The sequence below is a fragment of the Medicago truncatula genome, chromosome 8 (assembly GCF_003473485.1).
Source record: "Medicago truncatula cultivar Jemalong A17 chromosome 8, MtrunA17r5.0-ANR, whole genome shotgun sequence".
NCBI classification, from domain to species: Eukaryota; Viridiplantae; Streptophyta; class Magnoliopsida; order Fabales; family Fabaceae; genus Medicago; species Medicago truncatula.
Window position 1 is genome coordinate 24230953 of NC_053049.1, and position 27967 is coordinate 24258919.

The 27967-nt window shown below is 36.4% G+C and overlaps 2 protein-coding genes across 2 annotated transcripts; both read left to right on the forward strand.

Moving 5' to 3' along the window:
* Positions 1-2822: 2822 nt before the first annotated feature.
* On the forward strand, positions 2823-7819 carry LOC11407928 (oligopeptide transporter 7). Its single transcript, XM_003628489.4, has 5 exons — positions 2823-2973; positions 3070-3628; positions 5322-5891; positions 6211-6652; positions 7045-7819. Exons 1-5 carry the CDS (start codon positions 2940-2942, stop codon positions 7657-7659), a joined length of 2220 nt encoding a protein of 739 aa, XP_003628537.1. The 5' UTR covers positions 2823-2939; the 3' UTR covers positions 7660-7819.
* An 11594-nt stretch (positions 7820-19413) lies between these two features.
* Positions 19414-27577, forward strand: LOC11413543 (protein SAWADEE HOMEODOMAIN HOMOLOG 2). Its single transcript, XM_003628486.4, has 9 exons — positions 19414-19619; positions 22395-22480; positions 22583-22628; positions 22703-22862; positions 24794-24869; positions 24962-25013; positions 25501-25644; positions 25750-25869; positions 26916-27577. Exons 1-9 carry the CDS (start codon positions 19566-19568, stop codon positions 27303-27305), a joined length of 1128 nt encoding a protein of 375 aa, XP_003628534.1. The 5' UTR covers positions 19414-19565; the 3' UTR covers positions 27306-27577.
* Positions 27578-27967: the final 390 nt, after the last annotated feature.

Genomic DNA, 27967 nt, shown 5'->3' on the forward strand with positions numbered 1-27967 from the left:
GAAAAATTCAGATTTTTAATTGAAAAGGTTAAAGCGAAAGCACTTCTTTTCTTTTAATTAAGAATTTATTGAATTAAGAAAAGGAAATTTTTAAGCCTGTAATTATACACTACGAAAGTAGGGAGTTACATGCCTAAAATTTCTGACAACGTATTGCGAAAGCATAGGCAATCTCTTGTTCAATATATTCTACAAAAGTTTTATCTTTCTCGTTACTATTTAATTAGTGCAAAGTTACGTGAGTGACGAAGGTCGACAGAAACCGTCGTTTTGGTCTCTACCCTGTAATTAATTATCTATAATCAATATTTATTTTTACGTGCGAAACCAAATTTTTTTGAATTTTGCCTTAGGTAAACATATAAACGGCAAGAAAGCGGTACTTGTTAAATTGGTCTCTGAGGATACAATACTTTTTATACTAAAACCGACATAGTCGTGCACTTGCGGCCCTGTCAAAAAGCAGAAGTTTTATAGTTGTTACCCGATTGAATTAACAGAAGATCGTTCTATCTCTCTCTCTCTCTGTTATTTTTTTTTAAAAAAAAAAAAAAAAAAAGACCGTTCTCTATGTGTGTACGAAAACGGTTATTGAAGTGGCAAAAATAATATTAAAAATTAATACTCTACGCCAACAAAAATGTAAATTCGTTATTTAATATACTCTACAAGAATAGTATTTTTACCTTTGGAAAAATAGGCGTTGTGGTAGAACCAAAATGATGTAGTGTCGTAAGATGCGTGTTTTAAAACTGATTAATCATGGGGCTAAAATTTTGAGTCTCCGGCGTCCAAACGATAATGCAAATTGGTTTTGGAGTAAGCTTAGGGAGAGCGGGTTACATGATTTGATTTACCTGGGCTACACCACCGTGTCTCATGTTTTGCTGATGACGCTATGCGAGAGTTGGCATCCCGAGACAAGCACTTTTCACATGCCCTTGGGGGAGATGACTGTGACTTTGGATGATGTCGCATGTCTTATGCAAGAACGAATGTTGAGCCATGGGAAGAAGATGTTGAGACATGAGGGAGCGGCACTACTGGTGAGGCACTTAGGTGTGTCGGAGACGGAGGCAGAGAAAATTTGCAGTACATAGTATGGTGGGTATATTAGTCATCCAAAGCTGAGGGAGTTATATATGAGGTACCTTTATAGGGGTAACAGATTGGCGGATCCAGGGGAGCCAGAGGAGCTGGAAAGGGTTAGGACATTTTGTGTGAAGTGTTATCTTTTATATCTTGTAGGATGCTTGTTGTTTGGTGATAAAAGCAACAAACACATCCCGTTGGTCTATCTGACGACCATGGAGGACAGCTACGCGGGGATGCTTAATTATTCATGGGGAGGGATGACACTGGCATACTTATACGGCGAGTTAGCCGAGGCCTGTTTTCTTGGAGACAGAGCTCTTGGGGAAGCGTGACACTGTTCACTGTAAGAAGAAACTTATAAATATGAACCTTAACTTTTATTTGGTGATAAATTTTTCGTGCGTAAAAATTTATAAATGTGATTTGTTTGGTTTGTGCAGGCATGATTTTTTGCGCTTTTTCCTGGCTTTTTCAGTGTTGATCAAACACCGACTATATTGAAAACTATCCGGTTGCGGCGAGGTGGAAGCTACAGAAGGGTCATGGAGAGGGGGCGACGTATCGCTCATTGCTTGATCGTATTTAGTTTGATAACGTATGATGGAGGTCGTACAAAGAGCACAGGGAGATCCAGGGTTTTGAGGAGGTTTTCTGGTATTCAGGCTGGATTATGTGCGGTGTTCGTAGGATGTACCGTCACTTTCTTGAGAGGGTTTTGCGGCAGTAAGGATACGTCCAGAGCATCCCTAGACATCCGACGGATGTTGTAGAGCTGCGATCGCCTCAGATTGTGGAGGCATTCATCGACTTCCGCACTCACACGCTTAAGGAGCACGATTGGGGTGAGCAGGCAGGAGAGCAGACATGGCGTATGAGGGATGACTATGTGCTATGGTACACTGCGGTGTCACACCCTCAGATTTTGACACCTCTTCCAGAAGATCTTCTGAGGCCAGCAAATGAAGAGCCGATCATTGCACATCAGTGAGAGCGGTACGAGGCGAGAAGCATGGTTATTGGCAATGTTGCCCATGCTAATGAGTATTTAGGTCAGGAGGTGATGAGCATGACCCCTGTATGTGGCCTTGCAAAATGTTAGGGAGCAGATCGCGCCGTTCATGACCAGGAGGCGAGGCTAGAGGCCAAGGTGGAGGCAACAACAACATCAGCAGGATACGTAGTAGTATTTTCTGTTTAGGATAGATTTTTAGGACTTGGTGTATATTTTCATGACCTTTGTTAGTTCCGTTGTATTTTCATGACATTTTTTAGTTTGTTTGTATTTTGATGACATATTATCGTATTTTAAATATAACGGATGTTGGTAATTTCTGTTTATTTGTCGTATCAATCTTGATAATTTATTAATGTTAATGTTGGTTCAAAGGCTGCTTAGTTTTTTATTCGGCATTGAAATAATATGCCCAAAACCTTTAAAATATTGTGTACCAGTAGCAACTTCTGCCAATTCAGGTCTTCAGAACGCATCAGCAGTTAAGTGTCGAGGAAAACTTCAGCAATTAACTACCGACGAATAATATTTTCGTCTTTTACATGTGTTTCTCAGTCTAAGAAGATGTCTATACAACAATTTTCTTTCTTGTTTAAGAAAAGTAGTGCCCACGCATGTTAGATTTCTAACCAAACAAATCTAAAATGAATATGGCCCGAATTCCAACAAGATTCATGTCCAATCATTTTTAACAAAATGAATTTTGTCATAACATAGCCAGATATTATTATACATTCAGATTCAAAAATCAAAATAAAATAAATCCCTCCAAGAAAAAGAGAAGAAAAAAAAAAAAAAAAAAAAAACCTCTTATTTCATCACTCAGGGCAACATGGACAGTGATCACGAAATCAAGGAAGCTCTAAGTATGTACCTTACACTTCATTACTATAATCAGTTCTTCTTCTTTTTTCACAGAAAAAATATAACACGTTTTGTTTTACTAATCCGTTGACTTTCAGTTAAAAACTCCGACGCAACCAGATCCAACGGCGAGAATTCTCCGATCGAACAAGTAGCCTTAACAGTTCCGGTGACCGACGATCCATCGCTTCCGGTGTTTACTTTCAGAACATGGACATTAGGAACACTCGCCTGCGTTCTTCTCTCCTTCCTGAACCAATTCTTCGGGTTCCGTCGCGAGCCGCTCTCCGTAACAGCAATCTCAGCACAGATAGCGGTGGTTCCATTGGGGCATCTAATGGCATCAACTATAACGAAGAGAGTTTTCATGAAAGGGAAGAAATGGGAGTTTACGTTGAATCCAGGGAAGTTTAACGTGAAAGAGCACGTGCTAATTACGATATTTGCGAGTTCTGGTGCTGCTAGTGTTTACGCTATTCATTTTGTGAGTACTGTGAAAGTGTTTTATAGGAAGGAGATAACGGTGTTGGTGGCGTTGTTGGTTGTTTTAACAACGCAGGTTTTGGGGTTTGGTTGGGCTGGTGTTTTTCGGAGGTATCTTGTGGAGCCAGCTGGTATGTGGTGGCCCCAAAATCTTGTCCAAGTTTCGCTTTTCAGGTATGTATGTTTCTGTTCAATCCATGACTTTAGTTCTCAACCAGCAACCCTGGTTGGTTAGTTGATCTCTTCTGTTGTCTATTGTTCTATTAGATAGACGAAATGACAAAGTCATTATAACCTAACACACATAAGTGGAGATATTGGGGTTAGAACCCTGATTATTGAATTTAATATAAAATTAACTTTAGATAAAATGACACGCGTTTTAGCTTAACCAATGTCGCAAGGTTCGAATGTTTGGGTTCTACATGTTTGAGGGATTAATCTCCTTGTACACGAAAATACTCGGTTTACAAACTAAAATTCAATTTTGAAACTATTCATACTTTCGTAACAGTGCTCTCCATTCCAATAACATTTAAATAAAATAATAACAGATAAGCTATAAAGCTCAAAAGTTATTTTAAACAATGTTTAAAAAAAATGTTATAAGATCTTTAACCTTATGTGCCTTGCCAAACAGAGCCGTATATACTGATTTATTTTTTTATTTTATTTTATTTCTTTCGTATCAGTTTCCGATCCACTAAAGCTGGATAACTAATCCGGCTGATGCGTAACTAATCCGGCTGATGCGTAGAGCCATGCGCACTGACCAAGCGTTGTTCAGAGCCGTATATACTGATTTAATTGATGGATACTATGGTTTAGGAATTAATTTTGGTCGTCGGTTATAATAATCTCTGAACGGCGATTTACTGTTCATTAAGGCTTTGTTTGCGAGTTTGGAGTGGAAGGGAGGGGAATGCTTAGGAAAAAAGGAATGAGCAAGTGGAAGAAATAGAAGAAAATGGGAGAGGAGGGCTTTGGGGGTTAACTTTTCTTCATAATACAAAACCCTCCTCATTTGGAGGAACTAAAAAATTATATTGGAGGAGGGTTTTGGGGGGTTTTGGAGGGTTAATAAGAATTCTTCAAATTTAATTTATGTTGTTATAATATTTTTAAAATTAAAAATAAAGTAATCATATGCATTAATTTACCATTCTCTAAAAAACTACTCTTTTAAAAAATTTGTAAGATTTCTCTATTTTTCTTCATATTTTGCACCCCTCAAAGTCTTTCCTTTCCTTTGCCTCCAAACTCGCAAGCCTAGGGTTCTACCTATTCGGGGAATTATTCTATGCAGTTGTATGTAGACGTTATCCAATTCACACCAAGGAAAAAACAGACAAAATTAATCTCCTGAAATGTAAAAAAAAGATGAAAATTAATTCCTGTTATTCAGTCAACTTGAACAGAGATTTTATGTATAGACATGAATGTAATATTAATAATAATAATCATTTAAACTAGAACGAGGGTAGAAGATATACTAATTACCAAGTGGCAGGTAAAAAATGTCCAAAACAATGGCTAATTATCAGAAATTTCTTATGTTCCTGCTTTCTTTTCACTATTTACAAATGGAAAAATGCATACTTTTTTTTTTCAGACAACATTATTACTTGAATTTACCAAACGCAGATGAATAACATTGTACATTTTTATCATATAGAAACATTTAAAAATGTAAACAATTCAATACATTAATGTTGTTCCCCTTCCAAAGTCCAATGCATTATGCGGCAGGGGGTCATAACAATGCTAGTTAGACAACTATTTGAGCTTAAAGTATGCAGAATTATTGATGTGATTCCACCTAACCAAAGTATTTCATCAAAACATAATGAATTTGATTTGATTTCAGGGCGCTGCACGAGAAAGAGGAGAGACAGAAAGGAGGCTTAACACGAAATCAGTTCTTCCTTATAACATTTATTTGCAGTTTTGCATATTATGTATTGCCAGGTTACTTATTTCCAATGTTAACATCACTCTCTTGGATATGTTGGGTGTTTCCCAATTCAATTATAGCACAACAATTAGGTTCAGGATTGCATGGTCTTGGAGTTGGAGCAATTGGATTTGATTGGTCCAGTATATGTTCTTATCTTGGTAGCCCTCTGGCTAGTCCATGGTTTGCTACTGCTAACATTGCTGCTGGTTTTGGCATTTTCATGTATGTCGTTGTTCCTATTGCTTATGGCCTTAATCTTTACCACGGAAGAAGTTTTCCCATATTTTCAGATGGTTTATTCAACACCAATGGTCAAGAATATAACATATCAGCTATTATTGACTCTAACTTTCACCTTGACTTGGATGCTTATCAACGTGAGGGCCCGCTTTATCTTAGCACCATGTTTGCTATGTCATATGGCATTGATTTTGCTTGCCTTTCTGCAATTCTTGTTCATGTATTACTTTTCCACGGAAGGTATGTATATAATTAGAGTTGAGTTTCTATTCATGTCACTGGCCACGGTCCAGTTCTAAATTGCAGTTGAAGTCGCAATTACACTGCAAACCTTGATATTGCAGCATAATGTGGCCGATAGCCTGATACAGATGTCATTGTTGTCATGATGATGTTGTTAAGAATTCTAAAACTTTTATATTGCGCCTGCAATTATAGTTGTCGACCGCAATTTGGAAATATGTACATGATCTTTCAATAGTGTTGTCACTGCCACATTATTTATTTGAGTCCAAAAACACATGATTTGTCTAATTGATAATGTATGTTATCCTTGCAGTGATATATTGCAGCTAAGTAAGTCTGCTTTTCAAGGGAAGGAGATAGATATACACACGAAGATAATGAGAAAACATTATAAACAAGTTCCCGAATGGTGGTTTTTTTGCATTCTTTTGTTCAGCATTACGGCAAGTACATTTGTATGTGAGTATTACAATGATCAACTCCAGTTGCCCTGGTGGGGTGTCATGTTAGCCTGTATTCTTGCATTATCGTTTACTCTTCCTGTCGGAGTAATCAGAGCCACAACAAATCAGGCTCCGGCTTTGAATGTGATAACAGAGTACATAATTGGATACATCTACCCTGGTTATCCTGTTGCAGTCATGTTATTTAAAGTGATTGGGAACGTGAGTATGAAACAGGCCATTTTCTTTTTGCAAGATTTTAAGCTTGGCCATTACATGAAGATTCCTCCCAGAGCAATGTTCTTGGCACAGGTATGCACAACACTCACTCTTTAGAGGAGTTGATTCTTATGTTGTATACTTTATTCTAAATTTCTTGTAATCTATGAACCACTGCCACATACACGACACTTACATGTCCACAATAATAATAATTTGAGAAAATCGAATAGTTAAATGTAACCAACTACATGTGTCGGTGTCGTATGGTATTGGACATCGGACACACTTTCAATCTAAATTTTCTCGTAATTATGAAGCACAAATGCAGACATGTACCCTGAACACACGAGTCTGACACATTGACACCAATATAATTAAATATAATCACATGTATAGGTATCGTGTCAGTGCCAAATATGTTGATACAACATACAAGTAGTAATTATGACTCCCTTGCTTAATTGCAATATTTCCTATGTCAGGTACTTGGCACAATAATAGCTGCAATTGTGCATCTATTAACAGCATGGTGGCTAATAGAAACAGTTCCAAATATATGCCATAGAGAGTTACTTCCTGCAGGAAGTCCATGGACTTGCCCAGGTGATCATGTATTCTATGATTCATCTGTAGTATGGGGTTTAATAGGCCCTCGCAGAATTTTTGGAAATCTAGGACACTACTCAGCCATCAACTGGTTTTTCTTGGTTGGGGCTGTTGCTCCTTTCATTGTTTGGCTAGCACACAAAGCCTTACCTGATAAACAATGGATTAAGCTTATTACTATGCCTGTGATCTTGGGAGCCTTAACCGAAATGCCTCCAGCTACACCAGTTAATTACACTAGTTGGGTTCTTGTTGGATTTGCATCAGGATTTGTTGCTTACCGTTACTATCGTGGTTGGTGGACTCGTCACAACTATGTCTTATCTGGTGCACTTGATGCTGGATTAGCCTTCATGGGAGTTTTGATTTACTTGTGTTTGGGGATGCAACATATTAGCCTTGATTGGTGGGGTAGTGACCCAGATAGATGCCCTTTAGCTTCATGTCCAACTGCTCCAGGTGTAATATCTGCAGGGTGTCCACTTTTTTGAGTTTGCATATATGTATGAAGAAATGTAGCTATATCTGAGATACATATAAATTTCTTCTTACCTATTCATTCTTCATTGTGTACAGGATTTGTATATATTTTTGTAAAATACTTAATTCGATTATGAAAATTGTTGTGAAGTTTGCACTCACCGAATGAAATTTGTATACTCCCCTGTAAAATAACTTTATGATAATGTGTCTCAGTGTCTGTTTATGGAGTTCCCCTCATCCTACAAGTTAACTTAAACGTGGAATGAATCATTTCTGGCAAACCTTCTACTAGACCCTTTTCAAACTATGATGATATCTTCTTTTTTTTTTTTTTTTTTTTTTTTTTTTTCAAACTATGATGATATCTTTGATACATTGCTAAAAACATATTTGACCGAAATGATGTGTCCCAAAAATATAGACTTAGGTTATTTTCTTTACTTAATCTTGTTCTATTTATCAAACATCTGCACTGTTCGGAGGTGATTAAGGATGATCATTCACTTGCAAAATACACTACAAAAGAGAATTCAATGAGATTTGAGTAGAAATAATTAGAATGAGAATGTGTACTTGTTTTTTATGAGTCACACCTTATCTATAGACCCTCGGGCTTGGATATGTCCGTTTTACCTTTGAGTTGCAACGACCGGACAATCGTTGGATGGATTGGAAGGCTCAAATGCGCTTTACGTGTATGATCAAGTGCGACGCGACTCTTTACCGGTGCAAGTAGATTGTATCAACATATGGATGCCTTATTGGACCTTGGTGGATAATGGACTTTGGTCCAAGGGATTGGGCCTTGGCCCAGTCCGGAACAATAGCTCCCCATGTTGTTGGCTCATGACTCGAGACGAGGACTTCATAATGCTCAGATGTTCGGATGATCTTCATGTTCCTACCCGCAGTTGGGCCGTTGGCGTGATTATATGATCTGAGTGTCATTTTTCTTCATGTTTCCTAGACTAGTTTCTGAGCTGGCACGTGATGTGACCTTTTATTTCAACAATGCTTTGAGTCATGTGCGTAATGATTGCGTTTTTTTGGTTCAATGTTCTTCAAGTTGTCTGTTTGTGGATGTGTGCAACCGCGTTTGGTGTAACACCCCGTTTTCCCAACATAAAATTTTCAACATATTATCAGAGTAATCATCAAATAACGGAATGCTACACTTCTAAAAATCATAAAACAGATAATTAACAAATTATCTTTCAACATAATTAGTTCAAGACTTCGCAGCGGATTAAGTTCATCATCATAAATAAGTATTGGCACGCAGGCCTCATCAAAACATCTCATAAAATTCAGTCAAACATCTTAATCGTAAATATCATAATCAATACGTAAAGAAATGGAAAATAGCCACAAAAGATCCCATCCCGTTACGTATCAGAGCAACCTAAGGACTCAGTGAGGAACACGTCACTCACGACAGCAACACAACACTCTAAGCTCGATCACCTGCAAGTTACTCATACGAAGAGCAACATTTTCAAGCAGAAGGGGTGAGATTTCACAAAACAATAATAAACATCATACATCTTCAACATAAGCATCTTAAACATCTTAGCATCATAGATAATAATATATCAAGTAATCACTTCATTAAAGCATCGTAATTCACATAACATCTTTCATTATTTGACTCGACTATGCGACAATGCAACTTAGACCTCTTATATGCATGTGGTACTAATACATGGCATGAGCCCCCATCGTTATTGAGTATTAATATACTTCCAGGGCATAAGCCCCCATCGCTAATTTGAGCTAATGCTCCATCGTGTTGAGTACTAAGCTCCAGGGCATGAGCCCCCAACATATGTATGCTAATGCATGGAAACTCGATCTCTTAAAACATCTTAATCATCATCTCTTATGTATCCAATAATTTGGAGGTTCAACATCATCTTATTCATCTTATATTGACTCATGCAACTTAGTTAAATAATAATAACAGCATAGGCAGATCACAACAACATTATGACATCATATAAAGATATCAAATAAAAGCAAGCATCATCTCAATCATTCATTCATTAACATTTCAAGTAATGCAATTAAACATCATCTTACATCATATTCAACATTAACATTTCATAACAGCTTCACAGATTGCAGTTAACTTCTTGTATAGGTTATATTACTACCCAAAGGTCCATCTCTAATCAAACTATGCGACACAGATCGCAACATCCTCACTTGCACTCAGATCAGGAAGTGCTTGCGAGGCGAGAGCATCTGCTCGCCATGGCGAGTACAAGCCAGATTCCCAACTAAAGTTGTTCAAAGCTAAACCAGGTTCAATCTCATTCTAAGTTATCATCTAATCTTTAATAAACATCTTTAGGCACTCAAAAACTTCTAAGGTTCAACTCAAAAGTCAAAAATACAGAATTCAACCTGCTCTCTGGTCATGCTCGCTATGGCGAGTAAGGTTGTTCGCTGTGGCGAGCTACGACATACAACTCGCGAGGCGAAGGGAAATGGCTTGCGTGGCGAGCGATGAACTTCATCACTCGCGAGGCGAGGATCATCGGTCGCGAGGGCGAGCGATGAATATAGGCTCGGGCAGAATGCAGTTTTTCACGAAAATTCAACAACTCACATGGTTTTAAGCCTAATTTCAATTCCAGAATTCATCCTATTCATAATCTAAGGTCAAAGGACAGTTCCTACATCAATCTAACCAATTTTCACCGTTTAATCATCAATTCTAAGGATTTGATCTAACTCTCGACTTCTCCAATTCAATCCTATTTCTTGCTAATTACAACCGGATGAATTACATGATCAATAAAATTGCAGAGTTAGTCTCACCCTTACCTTAATTTGAAGAAATCGCAGCCCTAGGTCTCTCTTGCTCTTCTCTTGGCTTTTTCTCCCTTTTCTCCAAAAACAGTCGTACGTACAAAGTGTTTCTAAAAACCTAGGTCTTTCCTTTTTATATCTCCTCCAAATATCTTATCTTATCTCTCTTTCTCCCCCAAAACTCTCTAAAATATCAAAATAGCCCCTAACTAAATATTTTATTTTATTTTCAAATCTTATTTTATTAAACAACAAAATAAGTCTCATCTCCTCATAAAAATCATCACATCACATAAATCATCTAAATCATCATAAATCACACATATATTATATAAATATAATATAACTCGTCTAGACTCAATTAAATAATCGATTAATTAAAAGAGGGCGTTACAACTCTCCCCAACTTATAAGATTTTCGTCCTCGAAAATTTACCTCAAGCAAACAACTTTGGATAAGACTCCAGCATCTTACTCTCAAGCTCCCACGTCAAGCTTTCACCAGTCGCTCCGTCCCAAACGACTCTCACAAGGGGTATCTCCTTGCCTCTCAACGTCTTCACCTTCCGATCATCAATCCTCAGCGGTAAAGTCTCTACCGTAAGGTTATCTCTTACTTGCACATCATCACTCTGGATCACATGAGATGGATCCGGAACATATTTTCGAAGTTGCGACACATGAAAGACATCATGCAAATTCGAAAGATGCGGTGGTAACCCAACTCGATACGCCACTGTTCCAACTCTTTCCGATATCTGATACGGACCAATAAATCTCGGAGTCAACTTCTTTGACTTCAAGGCACGTCCAACACCAGTCACAGGAGTGACTCTCAAAAACACGTGGTCTCCTTCTTGAAACTCAAGATCTTTTCTACGCTTATCATGATAACTCTTTTGTCGACTCTGCGACGCTTTCATCTTCTCTTGAATCATCTTAACCTTCTCGGTAGTTTGCTGAACAATCTCTGGTCCTAAGACCACTCTTCCACCTGATTCAAACCAACACAATTGAGTTCTGCATCTTCGACCATATAAAGCCTCAAAAGGTGCCATTCCAATACTAGAATGATAACTGTTATTGTACGTAAACTCTATCAACGGAAGATGACTATCCCAAGTTCCTCCTTGCTCAAGTACACAAACTCTCAACAAATCCTCTAGCGACTGAATCGTCCTCTCCGACTGACCATCTGTCTGCGGATGATACGCCGAACTCAATCTCAACTTAGAACCCAAAGCCTCTTGCAAACTTTTCCAAAATCTAGAAGTAAATCTTGGATCTCTATCTGATAAATGCTCGAAGGAACACCATGCAACTTTACAATCTCCTTAATATAAATCTCTGCTAACTAGGCAACAGGAAAACTGATATTAATCGGTAGAAAATGAGCCGACTTCGTCAATCTATCAACAATCACCCAAATTGCGTCATTCCCTCTAGGAGTATTCGGCAAACTCGTCACAAAATCCATGGATATATTATCCCACTTCCACTCTGGCACATCTAAAGATACCATCATACCAGCGGATTTCTGATGTTCAATCTTCGACTTCTGATAAACCAAACAGGAATACACAAACTGTGCCACATCGCGTTTCAATCTAGACCACCAGAATATCTTCTTTAGATCATGATACATCTTCGTAGCTCCCGGGTGAATACTCAAGCTACTTCTATGACTCTCTTCAAGAATCATTTTCTTCATCTCTTCATCGTTGGGAATACAAATTCGACCTCGGAATCTCAACACACCATGGTCATCGACCTTAAAGTCTCCATCTTCAGTCTGATTACTAGCAACCAACAAGTCTACAAACTTGACATCAACTTTATGTGCTTCTTTGATACTCTTCAGAAATTCACTATCAATCTTCAGCATTCCCAGTTTCACACTCTGAGGTGACCACTCACACACTAAGCTCATATCTCTAAACTGTTCAAGCAACTCGAACTCTCTAACCATCAAAGCGGACATATGCAATGTCTTCCTACTCAAGGCATCTGCAACAACATTAGCTTTACCTGGATGATAATTCAAACCAAAGTCATAATCCTTCAGCAATTCTAGCCATCTACGCTGCCTCATATTCAACTCTTTTTGATCGAACAAGTATTTCAAACTCTTATGATCACTAAACACCTCAAATCTCGAACCATACAAATAATGTCTCCATATCTTCAATACAAAGACCACAGCCGCCAACTCTAAATCATGCGTCGGGTAATTCTTCTCATGAATTCTCAACTGTCTTGAAGCATAAGCTACCACTTTACGATCTTGCATAAGTACACCTCCTAAACCCAACTTGGACGCATCACAGTATACCACAAAAGGTTCCTCGGACTTCGGCAAAATCAAAACCGGAGCTGTCGTCAACCGCTTCTTCAATTCATTGAAACTGTTCTCACATTGAACATCCCACACAAAGGCTTTACCTTTACAAGTCAACTGCGTTAGCGGAAGTGCTAACTTGGAAAATCCTTCTATAAATATTCTGTAGTAACCAGCTAAACCCATAAAGCTTCTAATCTCTGTAACTGGCTTAGGCGTCTCCCATTGCGATATTGCATCAACTTTAGAGGGATCTACAGCAATACCATCACCAGAAATAACATGGCCAAGAAAACTTACCTCTTTCAACCAGAACTCACACTTGGATAATTTAGCATAAAGTTTCTTCTCTTTTAACACTTGCAAGACAATCTTCAGATGCTCAGCATGTTCTTCTTCAGTCTTGGAGTAAATTAAAATATCATAGATAAAAACAACCACGAATCGATCCAAGAATGCATGAAAGATGCGATTCATGTACTCCATAAACACTCCAGGTGCATTCGTAACACCGAAAGGCATAACTTTATATTCATAGTGACCATACCGCGTTCTGAAAGCTGTCTTCTGCATATCTTCATCTTTTACTTTAATCTGGTGATAACCTGATCTCAAATCAATCTTGCTGAAAATGCGTGCACCCACTAACTGATCCATCAAATCATCAATTCTCGGAAGTGGATACCTATTCTTGATAGTTACTTTGTTCAACTGACGATAATCGATACACAACCTCATACTACCATCTTTCTTCTTCACTAACAAAACCGGCGCTCCCCAAGGTGAAACACTTGGTCTAACAAACTTCTTCTCAAGCAAATCTTCTAACTGTTTCTTCAACTCAGCTAACTCGGAAGCTGATATACGATAAGGTGCCATCGACACCGGCTCCGTTCCAGGAATAAGATCAATAGAAAACTCAACTTCTCTCTCTAGAGGCACATCAGGAATTTCATCTGGAAAAACTTCAGGAAAATCGCACACCACTTGTAGCTTATCAATCACTGCTTGATTCTCAATAGATAAGGAAGCCATCAAAGAAAACATCAAAATATCATCGCGTTCCAATTGCTTCAGCTGCTTAGTAGACAAGAACTCTGCACCACTTTCCTCTTCGACTGAGGAGAAATACACTGACTTGCTAAAACAATTAATGTGAACATGGTTGTATTCCAACCAGTTCATACCCAGAATCACATCCATACCACTCAAAGGTAGACAAACTAAGTCCATCTCGAAATCACGACCAAACATAGACAAAGGACATCTCAAACATACGAGAGAAGTAGTCACTGAACCCTTAGCTGGAGTTTCGACAACCATCTCTCCATTCATATCAGACAAAACAAGACCCAAAGAAGAAGCACAATTGAAAGCAATAAAACAATGCGTAGCATCAGTATCAATAATAGCAACTAAAGGAGTATGATCAATATAACATGTACCTCTGATCAAGCGATCCTCATTCTCGGTCTGAGTACCAGTCAAAGCGAAAACTCTACCAGTAGTTGGCGCCTTCTTAGGTTGCTTGCATTGAGAACCAATGTGACCCTCTTCATTGCAATTGAAGCACACAATGTCATTACAGTTGCAATCAGCCAGTGCATGACCCTTCTTACCACATCGGAAACATCTCTTTATCTCTTTATCTCTCCATGACAAGCATTGCTCTTGTGGTCTTTCTCGCCACAATTAAAACAGACAATCTCAGCAGGAGCATCCTTCTTCCTTGGTCGTCTATCCTCGACCATCCTCTGTTTGCCCTTATCAGCAGGGGCACTATAGGGCTTAGGGCGACTTTGTTGGCCCTTAGTCTTCCGCTCATTCACAATCTTGTAATGAGCCTTGGTATCCTCCTCATAAATCCTGCAACTGTTCACCAACTCGGAGAAAACTCGGATCTGTTGGTATCCAATTGCCCTCTTCATCTCAGCCCGCAATCCATTCTCGAACTTGATACACTTCGAAAACTCAACAGTCTCTGCAGCTTAATGCGGATAAAAATTTGCCAACTCCACAAACTTGGCAGCATACTCAGTCACAGACATGTTTTCTTGCTTCAGCTCAAGGAACTCAATCTCCTTCTTCCCGCGAACATCTTCCGGAAAGTATCTGCTTAGGAACTCCCTCCTAAACACAGCCCAAGTCATAGCAGCACCATCTTGCTCTAGGGTAGGTAGAAGACTAACCCACCCATCATCAGCTTCCTCAGCCAGCTGATGTGTACCAAATCGCACCTTCTGAACTTCAGTGCATTGCATAACACGGAAAACTCTGTCGATCTCCTTAAGCCACGCCTGGGCTCCATCGGGGTAATATCTTCCCTTGAAAGTAGGAGAATGATTCCTCATAAAGGTCTCAAGCATCCTCGTCTCAGCATTCGCACCAGCATTTGCATTAGGCTGTTGCCCCATAGCTTGAGCTACGGCTTGCAGTGCAGCAGCTAACGCAGCATCGTTTCTTCAGCCATTTCTGAGATTCTACACAACATGTAACAACAAAATAAGATAGTAATACAAATATTACTAACACTCGACATGACTCTTCTAATTGGCCGGACCGACCGACCTGCTCTGATACCAATTGTAACACCCCGTTTTCCCAACATAAAAATTTCAACATATTATCAGAGTAATCATCAAATAACGGAATGCTACACTTCTAAAAATCATAAAACAGATAATTAACAAATTATCTTTCAACATAATTAGTTCAAGACTTCGCAGCGGATTAAGTTCATCATCATAAATAAGTATTGGCACGCAGGCCTCATCAAAACATCTCATAAAATTCAGTCAAACATCTTAATCGTAAATATCATAATCAATACGTAAAGAAATGGAAAATAGCCACAAAAGATCCCATCCCGTTACGTATCAGAGCAACCTAAGGACTCAGTGAGGAACACGTCACTCACGACAGCAACACGACACGCTAAGCTCGATCACCTGCAAGTTACTCATACGAAGAGCAACATTTCCAAACAGAAGGGGTCAGATTTCACAAAACAATAATATTAATCAAAGTAATTCAACAATCGTAATTAACATCATACATCTTCAACATAAGCATCTTAAACATCTTAGCATCATAGATAATAATATATCAAGTAATCACTTCATTAAAGCATCGTAATTCACATAACATCTTAACATCTTTCATTATTTGACTCGACTATGCGACAATGCAACTTAGACCTCTTATATGCATGTGGTACCAATACAGGGCATGAGCCCCCATCGTTATTGGGTATTAATATACTTCCAAGGCATAAGCCCCCATCGCTAATTTGAGCTAATGCTCCATCGTGTTGAGTACTAAGCTCCAGGGCATGAGCCCCCAACATATGTATGCTAATGCATGGAAACTCGATCTCTTAAAACATCTTAATCATCATCTCTTAAGTATCCAATAATTTGGAGGTTCAACATCATCTTATTCATCTTATATTGACTCATGCAACTTAGTTAAATAATAATAACAGCATAGGCAGATCACAACAACATTATGACATCATATAAAGATATCAAATAAAAGCAAGCATCATCTCAATCATTCATTTATTAACATTTCAAGTAATGCAATTAAACATCATATTCAACATTAACATTTCATAACAGCTTCACAGATTGCAGTTAACTTCTTGTATAGGTTATATTACTACCCAAAGGTCCATCTCTAATCAAACTATACGACACAGATCGCAACATCCTCACTTGCACTCAGTTCTGGAAGTGCTCGCGAGGCGAGAGCATCTGCTCGCCATTCATTCTAAGTTATCATCTAATCTTTAATAAACATCTTTAGGCACTCAAAAACTTCTAAGGTTCAACTCAAAAGTCAAAAATACAGAATTCAACCTGCTCTCTAGTCATGCTCGTTATGGCGAGTAAGGTTGTTCGCTGTGGCGAGCTGCGACATACAACTCGCGAGGCAAAGGGAAATGGCTCGCGTGGCGAGCGATGAACTTCATCCCTCGCGAGGCGAGGATCATCGTTCGCGAGGGCGAGCGATGAATATAGGCTCGGGCAGAATGCAGTTTTTCACGAAAATTCAACAACTCACATGGTTTTAAGCCTAATTTCAATTCCAGAATTCATCCTATTCATAATCTAAGGTCAAAGGACAGTTCCTACATCAATCTAACCAATTTTCACCGTTTAACACATCAATTCTAAGGATTTGACCTAACTCTCGACTTCTCCAATTCAATCCTATTTCTTGCTAATTACAACCGGATGGATTACATGATCAATATAATTGCAGAGTTAGTCTCACCTTACCTTAATTTGAAGAAATCGCAGCCCTAGGTCTCTCTTGCTCGTCTCTTGGCTTTTTCTCCCTTTTCTCCAAAAACAGTCGTACGTACAAAGTGTTTCTAAAAACCTAGGTCTTTCCTTTTTATATCTCCTCCAAATATCTTATCTTATCTCTCTTTCTCCCCCAAAACTTTCTAAAATTTCAAAACAGCCCATAACTAAATATTTTATTTTAGTTTCAAATCTTATTTTATTAAACAACAAAATAAGTCTCATCTCCTCATAAAAATCATCACATCACATAAATCATCTAAATCATTTAAATCATCATAAATCACACATATATTATATAAATATAATATAACTCGTCTAGACTCAATTAAATAATCGATTCATTAAAAGAGGGCGTTACATTTGGTAGAGCATTGAATGAATAATATTTTGACTTTTACCAAGATGATTTCTATCAATAGTTTCCAATGATTGAATAATGGATCAAGATCCTAAAAACAACGTTGCTCTGATCGCTTTTAAGGTGAGTACTCGGAGGTCATTTCAGCAATTGAGATGCCAACCATATCAGCTTGATATAGAGGTGGTGAATGAGGTGAGGGCAAAAAACATGGTAAAAAATTGCAAGGATCTAACTTCGTTAGAATACGTTTATGGGTAAAGGGTGCAATGAAGGACGCCAGAAGAAACGAGAAAGCATCTTTAGAGCAAAGCAGACACAGAGGATGTGAAAGACTCAAACCGAGAGAAATTGACATTGTGAGCGGAAACGATTCAGACTGAGGGGAATGGAGACATATGTAGTAGCCGAAAGAAAATCGCAAACAAAAACCGATGGAGAACACGTTAAAAACGGACGAGGACGATCACTACATGATAGCCACACTGGTGCTAAAAACCTAGCATTATGCGGCACGTTAAAATATATTTTGAATATCAATTGATATAAATTTTATTTCCCTAAAAAAAATTGATATAAATTTTATATGAATTAAGAATGTGTTTTTATGTCATTATATATATATATATATATATATATATATATATATATATATATATATATATATATATATATCAAAGCCACTTATTTGACCAAATACTTCAATTATCAATTATAAGCTATAAATAATAGGGTTAAATATGTTTTTTGTCCCTATAAAATTGGGACATTTTAAGTTTAATCCTTATTTAGTTTTAATAGTTCTTTTAGTCTCTAATTTTTTTTTTCTGCATCCAGTATTAGTCCCTCATCAATTCAAATTTGTTTAATTTATGCTTATACTTTTGAGTTTTTGAACAATTTTTTGCAAACATGTTAAGAACATCACTAAAAGTTCATCCGCAAAAAGTTGTCGCACAATTTGATTTCTACATCTAGATTTTGTTAACTTTATCTTTAACTTTTGCCATTTTAAAAAATTTATATTTAATCCGTTTCATATTAAAAAAATTCTAAATTTTAGTAAATGAACCTTTCATAGTGTAACAGGGACTAAAATTAGAAGTATTTATTTTTTTGTTGGGACTAAAAAACCTATTAAAATTAAGTAAGGACTAAACTTAGAAGTTCTCAATTTTATAGGGACCAAAAATATATTTAATCCTAAATTATAAGCAATCAACTATATGTTATCTCCTTCAAAAAAAAAAAAAACTATATGTTATCAGATATCTTATCAACTATTTGCTATTTTTATCAAAATGAGGTCTAATGTTTGAAAAAATTAGTGGTTGAACTAATTTATGAATAAGAAATGACACACAAAACGATATATTAAATTTAATATTTCTTTCTTTCAATTAAGATTACAAAGATAAAATAGAGTTAAATATGATTTTAGTTCTTATAAATATACTAACTTTTCATTTTAGTCCTTCTAAAATTTTTTTTCGACTTTTAGTCCATCAAAAGTTTTTCATTTCACTTTTGGTCTCTCCTTTCAAGTAAATTAATTGTAGAATTCATATTTTTGAATAAAATTTTGCAAAAAAAAAAATTTATAATATTATAAGAATTTCTTCAAAAAATATGAATCCTAAAATTAGTTTATATTTTTTACGGTTATAAATTCATATTTAATTCATTATTTTCTTAAAAAAAAATCTAATTTTTATTGAAAGAGATTTTTACAATATATTATGCAAAAATTACACGAGTTGACTTAAAATTAGGGACCAAAAATAGTGATTGAAAATTTGAAAATTTTAAAAAGATTAAAATGAAAATTTCATATATATTTATAGGGATAAAAACATATTTAACCCCATAAAATAATAAGTTTTTTATTCCTTGTTCATATATATAAGTTGAATTAGCTTATTAAAAAAAAGCTATAAGCTTCCGTTGGTATCTATCAAATCAAATTAAGCAAAACCAAACGAGCGAGGGTTTCATTCATTCATTGATTCAAACACTCTTTTTCAATCAAACACTCTTTTTCAATCCCTTCTCCAACATCAACAACAACAACACACATCTCTCTGTTGATTGATGGGTCGCCCACCCAGTAACGGAGGCCCTGCCTTCCGTTTCACTCAGCCCGAGGTATTCAATTCCACTCTTCTTCTTCTTCTTCTTTTTAATAATTGCTTCGCTCTGCATCATTTTTATTATTATGAATTCAAATTTGTAATGCCATGAATGAACCGGCGGCATAAATAGATATATTCATTACAAATGGATGTTAAATTACGGGAATATACATGAACAAATTGTTTTGTAACTACGAAAAGAGGAGCGCTAGAAACACTCACTTTCTTATTGGCTGAAACTCCTACATTTTCGAAATGTATGGGTCCCACATAAAGTGGTGGGATCCATATGAATTTTATCCGATAAAAGAGTGAGTGCTGGGAAATAGTGTTCCTAGCACTCATTGAATGAAAATCGTGTGAGCCTCACTGCCTTAGTAAGTTTTGTTACCAGTCTCAGGATTTAAGGTGTTAGCATTGAATGGCTACTCCTCATAATCTCCATTGATCATATGTAGTGATTTTATGTTTTGCCTATTGATCTTGTATGTCTTTAGCTCCGATATGGATAGCATTTATTCTCTTCTCGCGGATCTGAACAGTCTCATCAAAATCAGACTATTCCGCATTCTAAAACTGTGTTTTAGATTCATTTTGCAAAGTTTAAGGACACGTTTGAGTTCATCAACATGCGTGACGGTGGGCCGCTTTAGTTCATTGTAGCTCTTGAACAGATTTTATTCTCTGCCTTAGAATTTGGTAATAGGATGTGAGGCATTAACGGCTACTCCTTGTAGACTTCAATGAACGAACTTGTTGTCATGTCCCCATTGATGTATGGCTTTAGCTCTGTCTTGTCTTGGTTCAACCGCGTTAAATTCCTTGTCTACTTTACTTCTTCCTATTTGCTGTTCATGGACTTGTACTGTAAACTGGCGCTGTTGGTTGACCTTTAAGGTGCATTTGTTTAACTTTATCACTAAGCTTTTTACATTTTAGCCCATATCTTATTTCTTTTCTCTTTGTTTTTCAAAAACAGAGGGAAGCCTTATGCACCCAGGCAACTTAACCAATCTTGAATGTGCCATAGTAGATACAAAATTTAGTCAAAAAAGACAAATGAAATTCGACTGGTGGTTACGTTACATTTCAAGTCGATTTACATTTTTATTTTTTTATAGAAGAGTTTCCTACTCTTGACTCGAATAGGCGTTTTAGATAATAGGAAGAGAGAAATAATACGGACTTGAGGAAGAGCTTGGCTTGGATGGTCTTTACTGTTTCTTAAAACTGTTATCTGCTTCCAGCTTCAATCTAGGTGTAGTTATGTTTCAAACTTTTCTATTTCAGCTGTTTCATCCCCTTGCATACTGAAAATAATGCATCAAGTCTGTTTTCAATTCCTTTGGAAACCAAAATACTCCGCAGCAGCCATCCTTTTTATGGTACTGTAGACTAGTTCACCCTCAAGAGGTTGAACTTCGTATTGTTTCCAATGTTTGTAATATGTCCATTGCAAATGAAATCACCATTGATTTTTTGTGTTACTTGCCGAATGGGTAAATCTCATAGCTTACCTTCTCATCTTTCTACCGTAGTTTACAATTCATCTCTTGAATTCCTTTTCAGTGACTTCAACTTGTGTAGACCAACACCTACATGAATCATTTGGGGGATATTCCTATTGTGTTACCTTTGTTGATGCATTCAGTTGTTTCACTTGGATTTATTTCTGCAATCTAAATCAGAAATGCTCAGTGTGTTCCAGAAGTTTAAATCCTTAGTAGAATTGTGCAACTAAATCATAAAATTAGGACAGTTAAAAAAATAGGGGAGGAGAATTTAGTCCTTTTTCAAATACTTAGCTAACCTAGGAAATGTCCTTAGACTACTTTGTCCTCACACTCATCTCCAAATTTGTGTTATTGAGCGTAAACCAACAGAAACATCACTAATATAGACCTATCCCATTTATCCCATGTGTCAACGACAATTAAATTTTGGGACCATGCCTTTCAAATTGCATCCAATCTCATAAACAGATTGCCTTCCATAACTCACAATAATTCAATACATTTATTACCTTATTTAATAAACCACCAGGTTACTCTTAACGGTAGGATGTTCTTGCTACTCTTTCCTAAGACCTTACACTAGACATAAGATTCAATATAAGTCAGCTAAGTGCACTTATATGGGTTGCTCTTCAAATAATAAAGGATACAAATGTCGTCGTGCTGATGGCAGATTTTATATTTCAAAACATGTCCTTTTTAATGAAACCTTATTTCCTTCTTCCAATCCTCCTAGACCTAGTCCCTCTTATTTCATTACCTAAAACATCTAATCATCTTTTTCTAATCTTTCTGTCAATTGCCTTGCTTTTTTGTTCACGCCCCACCTGGCCCAAAATATACACCCTATGCAAACCTGGTCAAAATATGGTATTGTTAAACCTTGAATTAAGCCCGCCACTACTCCTTACTGCTTTAAAACCAACTTGAACAGAGCAAACCTTATATATACCACACTACACAATCGGAAGTTTTGAAGTTGAGTACCGTAGCCTAGCCCTAACTACTGTTTAACTCATGACCACCTCAACGCTGCTGTTTGGCTTTTATGTTTCTGTTGTCAATTATATTGGTAGTTGCCTTGACCACATTAAAGAATTAAATTGACCGACCTGTTGTCAATTATATTGATAGATGCTATCAATTATATTACACCATTATCAAGTTACTATCATATTCAAAGTCTTTATTTCTTTATTATTCCTCTTTCCTTTTTATCTAAAATCATATAACTTCAACAATCCCATTCCAAAAACTACTTTTTATCTGTATAGGTAACGGAAATGGAAGCTATTCTATCAGAACACAACAATGCAATGCCAGCACGAGATGTTCTTCAAGCACTTGCAGACAAGTTTAGGTGTGTCACTGTACACATTATTATTTTTAGTATTTTATGAGTAGAATTTAATATGCTCCTGAAATGAGGAATTAAATTTGTGCTTCCATTTTTTTGTTTTAGTGAATCACCCGACCGTAAAGGCAAGATTACAGTACAGATGAAACAGGTAAGATTGCTATATTTTATGACTAAGGAGGCATCTTTTTCCCTCCATTTTCTTAGTTTTCCATTTCATTGCAGGTATGGAATTGGTTTCAAAATAAGCGATATGCTATAAGGGCTAAATCTAGTAAGACTCCTGCAAAGTTAAATATCACGCCCATGCCTCGGACTGATTTGACCCCAGGAAGGATAATGACTCAACCAACAGCTTCTCCTATTCCTGCTCCTTCAGCGTCAGGTAGAATGTTGCTATTAGGTGCTTAAAGTCATTTGTTTTACTTGAATTCATATTCACACTTATCTGTTAGTGTGTTAATTTCTTTTGAAAATTTAATCATTCATTCTTATTATACCATATCACTGTGTCATTTCTTGGATTACTTAGCATTGATTATGCTAGTTTTGCCAATCTGTTTAGTTTACCCTGCATAGCCTATAGGGCTAGACTAGACATATATATGCGTAGTTGCATTTTGTTTATAATTTGAACTTGTGGTGCATTATGAGTAAGGTTAAAAATTATTTATCTTATCATTGCGAGCTTTATCCCCACAACTCTATGTTCCACTTTTATTTTTCATTATCATCAACTTCTATGCTTATTACCACAATAATGGAAAATGGGATAATATCATTGAAGGTTGAAGGGTAACTGATACTGTATGATACTAAAGGTAGTGTGTCTTTAATAGAACTGGACCAGAATCAGGTAAATGGCGTAGTCTTTACAGCTGCAACAACTAATCTCTGGATTGGTTTCGGAGTGAATCTAAACATAGATTCATACAGAAGTGCAATTCATACAGAAGTACAATTTTCCATCTCTAGGTATTTCAGAGAGCTAGTCTCATCTTTTATCCCTACAAACAATAGATACCCTCGATTCCTCTGTTTTCACACTTATAACCAAATAAAGCTACAGTGACTTACTAAATGGTTACTGCTAGCTGTCATTTCTATTAGTGACGAGTTAAGAACCTATTTCTATAAACTTCTCTAATTGTAAGGTGAGAGGACTGTCCAAGCCTTATAAGCAATATTTAGGTCATATTTACAGGCGAGGTAGGACTAAAGGTACGGCGTCATGCCTTTGACAACAATGAAGGTGCTGGAGGTTGCATTGTAGTTGGCCCAAAAGTGCTGCAATTAAGGGGACAAGGGGAGGATTGCAATTAAGGCGGATTTTCTGAAACTCAGCTCACACCCAGGCCAAGTTGGCTTGGAGCATGGACAACAAGGGAAATCCAACAACACATATAGGTTAGACTATGATACCATTTTATAGTTTGGGCTCATCTGGCTGATGGTATTGGATTAAAGAAACTCATCTGGCTGCCCTATCCTTTATTTCGGTTGGTACAATACTGCTGGGAATTTTCAATTGTCGCTGAAAAAATCTTGTGTTGTTAATCTCAGATAGTGGCGCGGTGCACCGGACACCAAAACTGCTATAGTGGTATAGCAGATATCCACCATTGCAAAGACATAAAAATAGTTTACAAACTTAACATAAATACCAACAGTATACATAAATACTCAAAAATAGCAAAATACATGAAATTAAAGATGTATAAACTAAGTTCATAACCAACCATTAAAAATAAGATATATAAAGAAAATAATCTATAAATTATATTAAACTATTAAATTAAAAAGTTTCCATAAACAATTATTCACCAAACAAAGAATAACGAAATGATTAGACATTGTGGTCCAGTAAAAGAAAAATATAGTTTAATTATTGCCTTTGCCAAAAATCCCTTCAAATGAAAATTAAAAAAAAGGAGATAAATTGGGCCTGCTTGGTCCAGTTAGAAAACCCACATTATACTAATTGTGATTGTTGAAAGGAGGCAGTAAACAGCCGTCAGCATCACACAAACAATTTTGGGTTTTCCTCCGAACCCGAAGTGGAACCCTTTCACTTAAGAAATTAGGTTTTTTTTTGTTTGTAAAAAAGTATGGAAAGAAGAGGAAAGAGCTGTATTGTGCGGCGATTTGGACCCGATTGCGGCCGCAAAGCCGCTCCTTCTGAATGCGGCTCACAGGAGGAAAAAGATTGTAATTAGGAAAAAATCCCGGTTTTCATTGTAGACTAATACATTATGTTCTTGCGCTTTTATTTTTCATTTAATTACTGACATTACTTACAATTTGTTCCCTACACAGTTCAAACAACAGCAAAGGCAGCTCCTGAAAATTCAGTTATGGAATTTGAAGCTAAATCTGGAAGAGATGGAGCATGGTCAATATTTCCTCTTTAATTATTTTTAGGTTATTCTTATGTCTTAATTAATTTTCATTAGTGGACCTGACTTGTAGTCTTGTTTTTGTTAGGTATGATGTGGCTACCTTTCTATCATACAGACATTTGGAGAGCAGTGATCCGGTAATTTAACATTAGATTGTCTTCATTCTTAAGTTCCGAGAAAGGATTAATATGGGTTTTTGATATGGTTTTCAGTTGTCCTTTGCCCTGATAGTATTTTCAATCAAGGTAGTCAAAATCGAGATCCTGTCTAACATTGAGAAGATGTCCTAGATCATAAATAAATGACAGAACTTTTTTAATTTAATGTTGTCATTTTAATATTTGATATAACTGTTTTCTGCGTACCAATTTGTTTAAAAGAAGTATTATGGAATGGTCATGGAGGAAGTTACTTGTTAATGAAAATAAATAGATTTGCTTCTCACTTCTCAGTTTCCGGTCATTCACTCATGTTGCCATAGTTGTCTTTTGAATTTTGCCTTCAATTATTTTTGTGGGATACTTGAATAGAGTTTGTTGACTGTTGTGCACCCCGTCATCTTATTTTGTTCAGTTTTATGGCTTTGTAGACCATGTAATCGCAATATCTTCCTCCATGTTTCAGGAAGTGCTGGTGCGTTTTGCTGGTTTTGGATCCGAGGAAGATGAGTGGATTAACGTGCGAAAAAATGTCAGGCCGCGCTCTCTGCCATGTGAATCATCAGAATGTGTCGCAGTGCTCCCTGGTGATCTCATACTTTGTTTTCAGGTTGGGATGTTTGATCATGGAGATTTGTCATCTCTAACATATTTTGTTTTTACCTAAAATTATTGTTTCTTACTATGTACTGAATTTTGATCTTTGACATTAAAGGAGGGTAAAGAGCAAGCCCTTTACTTTGATGCCCATGTCCTTGATGCTCAAAGACGGAGGCATGATGTAAGAGGTTGTCGCTGTAGATTTTTGGTTCGCTATGATCACGATCAATCTGAGGTATTAATTTTCAATACGATTGTCCTCTTGTATTTATATCTTTTATGTTTGATTGTTACATTGCTGTTTGGTGTAAATGTATAAGAGTTTAGTCCCTATAGTTTGCATTCATTCCAGTTTTGATCCCCATAGTTTTAATTTTTGGATATCAGTCCTTATTTTATTTTTTTTCATTTATTTGGATTGGTCCCTGATTTCAAGTTTCAGTTCTTACATTTTTCATGACATAATTACACCGGGGTCCTATAACTTAGTTCAAAGTTTCAAACAGGCCCTGTATCTTTTTTTTTTCTTTCTGTATCAGGTTGGTCTTTTTTATGTCAAGTTAGTCTTCTATGTTTAAAAACGTTAACGGTGTTGGACCAATATTTTTTTTCATCCATATATGTTACAATAAGTCTATTTGACCATCCATAAAGGTAAATTATATTTTCAGCTCTTCTACATCTAAATTAACATGATCTTTTTTAGTTTTTATCTTAGGTTGTGACCTTGTTGTCAACAATGGTCTAATTGCGGTGCTGAGTGGTGAAACATTCTCTATAGTATTTCATTCAATTATTATGTACACAAATTTGTAACAGATTTAGTTAGATTAAGAATATGAAAGTTGGTTCAACACTACAGTGCAAACATTTTTAAAGATAAAGGAAATGAAGAATTTCTACTTATTATGGCGTTGAGCCTTACTTTTCATGAAGGATTTCCTATTCAGATACAATTTAATATTTAGTTCTCTCTGAAATTATGATTCCAAACCTAAATCCCAAATTTCCATTGTACATTTCATTCAAATGGTCATCATTCCTTACACAGGAAACAAAGAATAATGATTGCAAAATGGTAACCTAAATGATTTATGACTAGGCTTGTTTAGTCGGTCTATTGCTTCACAATGGTGTCATTTGAAAGAGGCAGTATGACATTCGTTACAAGATTTTGCCAAATGTTTCAAATTTTAATGCAAAGAGGTTGACATGATACTGCTATTTAAGGGCACATATTTGATGTGTTTTGTTGATTCACATATTCTGTGGTTTTGCCAGGAAATCGTGCCGCTTAGGAAGATTTGTCGGAGACCTGAAACTGATTACAGATTACATCAACTTCATGCTGTGAATGATGCAGCACCCACAGATCAGCAGAAGATTGCGTTGGATCATCCAGCAAATGTTCATGGCGCGAGGGTTACTAATCCTTCTGAAATGGTGCAAAAGCAGCAGCAGATTGCAAATATTCATATAGTAACACCTGTTTTGCAAACAAATGTTTCTATACCACCACAAAGTATGAATGTGGATCCAATGAAAGCTGAAACAAAAGCTGATGTTCAAGCTGGAAATTCTGTCACTCCAAGCTCTGCCGCATTCACTGGAATCATTGCCACTAGCAGTGTTCCTGAAGTCTCTACTCAGAACCTGGCTGAAGGGAAGTAACTTGAATATGTTTGTTTAAGGCCTCTGCCTTCTGTGGGGTTCATTTTTCCAAACCCTAGAATTTGGTATATGCCTTTTCAAACTTCTAACTAGTTGGATAGTTATCTTTTGTACAAAATGCTTGTACATGTGTTTTTACAGCTGTTTTGTCTGAACTATGGGAATTGAAAAGGGTAAATTACCCTCTCTTTTTTTCTTTTGACAGCAAATTACCCTCCTTTTTAAGAAGTGCTATAATTACACTTCCATGATTTTGAAAATCATTTTCAGAATTCTCTTTTAAAAAAATCTTCCAATGCTCATCACAATAATTTTGAATACTTGTAGATTTTGTGAATAAGTAGTTCATCTTTAGCTAGCCTTTTTATTTTCTATAGTAATTTACCAAAAAATTTATTTAATTTATTAAAGTGTAATACTTATATAAAGCACATAAATATAGATTTTAGTGGTAAGTAAATTTGCCTTATATTTGATTGAACTAAAAAATCTTCTCAATTAGAACTAGTTTTGTCTATAGAATTGATTTAATTTAAAGTTAGAATTTGTAGCTTTTCTCTACAACATGATTTCTACATCATTTTCTCTTAACTCGTGTATAACTAAAACCAACATTACAAACCCAATTTTTGTCTTTTGTCACTGTTAAATTTTTCAGCAAG

Excerpts from the sequence above, each read along its gene's own strand:
- LOC11407928 (XM_003628489.4), top strand. The coding sequence starts at position 2,940 with ATGGACAGTGATCACGAAATCAAGGAAGCTCTAA. Across the intron at positions 5,892-6,210 it reads GTATTACTTTTCCACGGAAG|TGATATATTGCAGCTAAGTA; the intron begins GTATGTATATAA and ends TTATCCTTGCAG. Across the intron at positions 6,653-7,044 it reads GAGCAATGTTCTTGGCACAG|GTACTTGGCACAATAATAGC; the intron begins GTATGCACAACA and ends TTCCTATGTCAG.
- LOC11413543 (XM_003628486.4), top strand. The coding sequence starts at position 19,566 with ATGGGTCGCCCACCCAGTAACGGAGGCCCTGCCTTCCGTTTCACTCAG. Across the intron at positions 24,870-24,961 it reads TCTGGAAGAGATGGAGCATG|GTATGATGTGGCTACCTTTC; the intron begins GTCAATATTTCC and ends TGTTTTTGTTAG. Across the intron at positions 25,870-26,915 it reads ATGATCACGATCAATCTGAG|GAAATCGTGCCGCTTAGGAA; the intron begins GTATTAATTTTC and ends TGGTTTTGCCAG.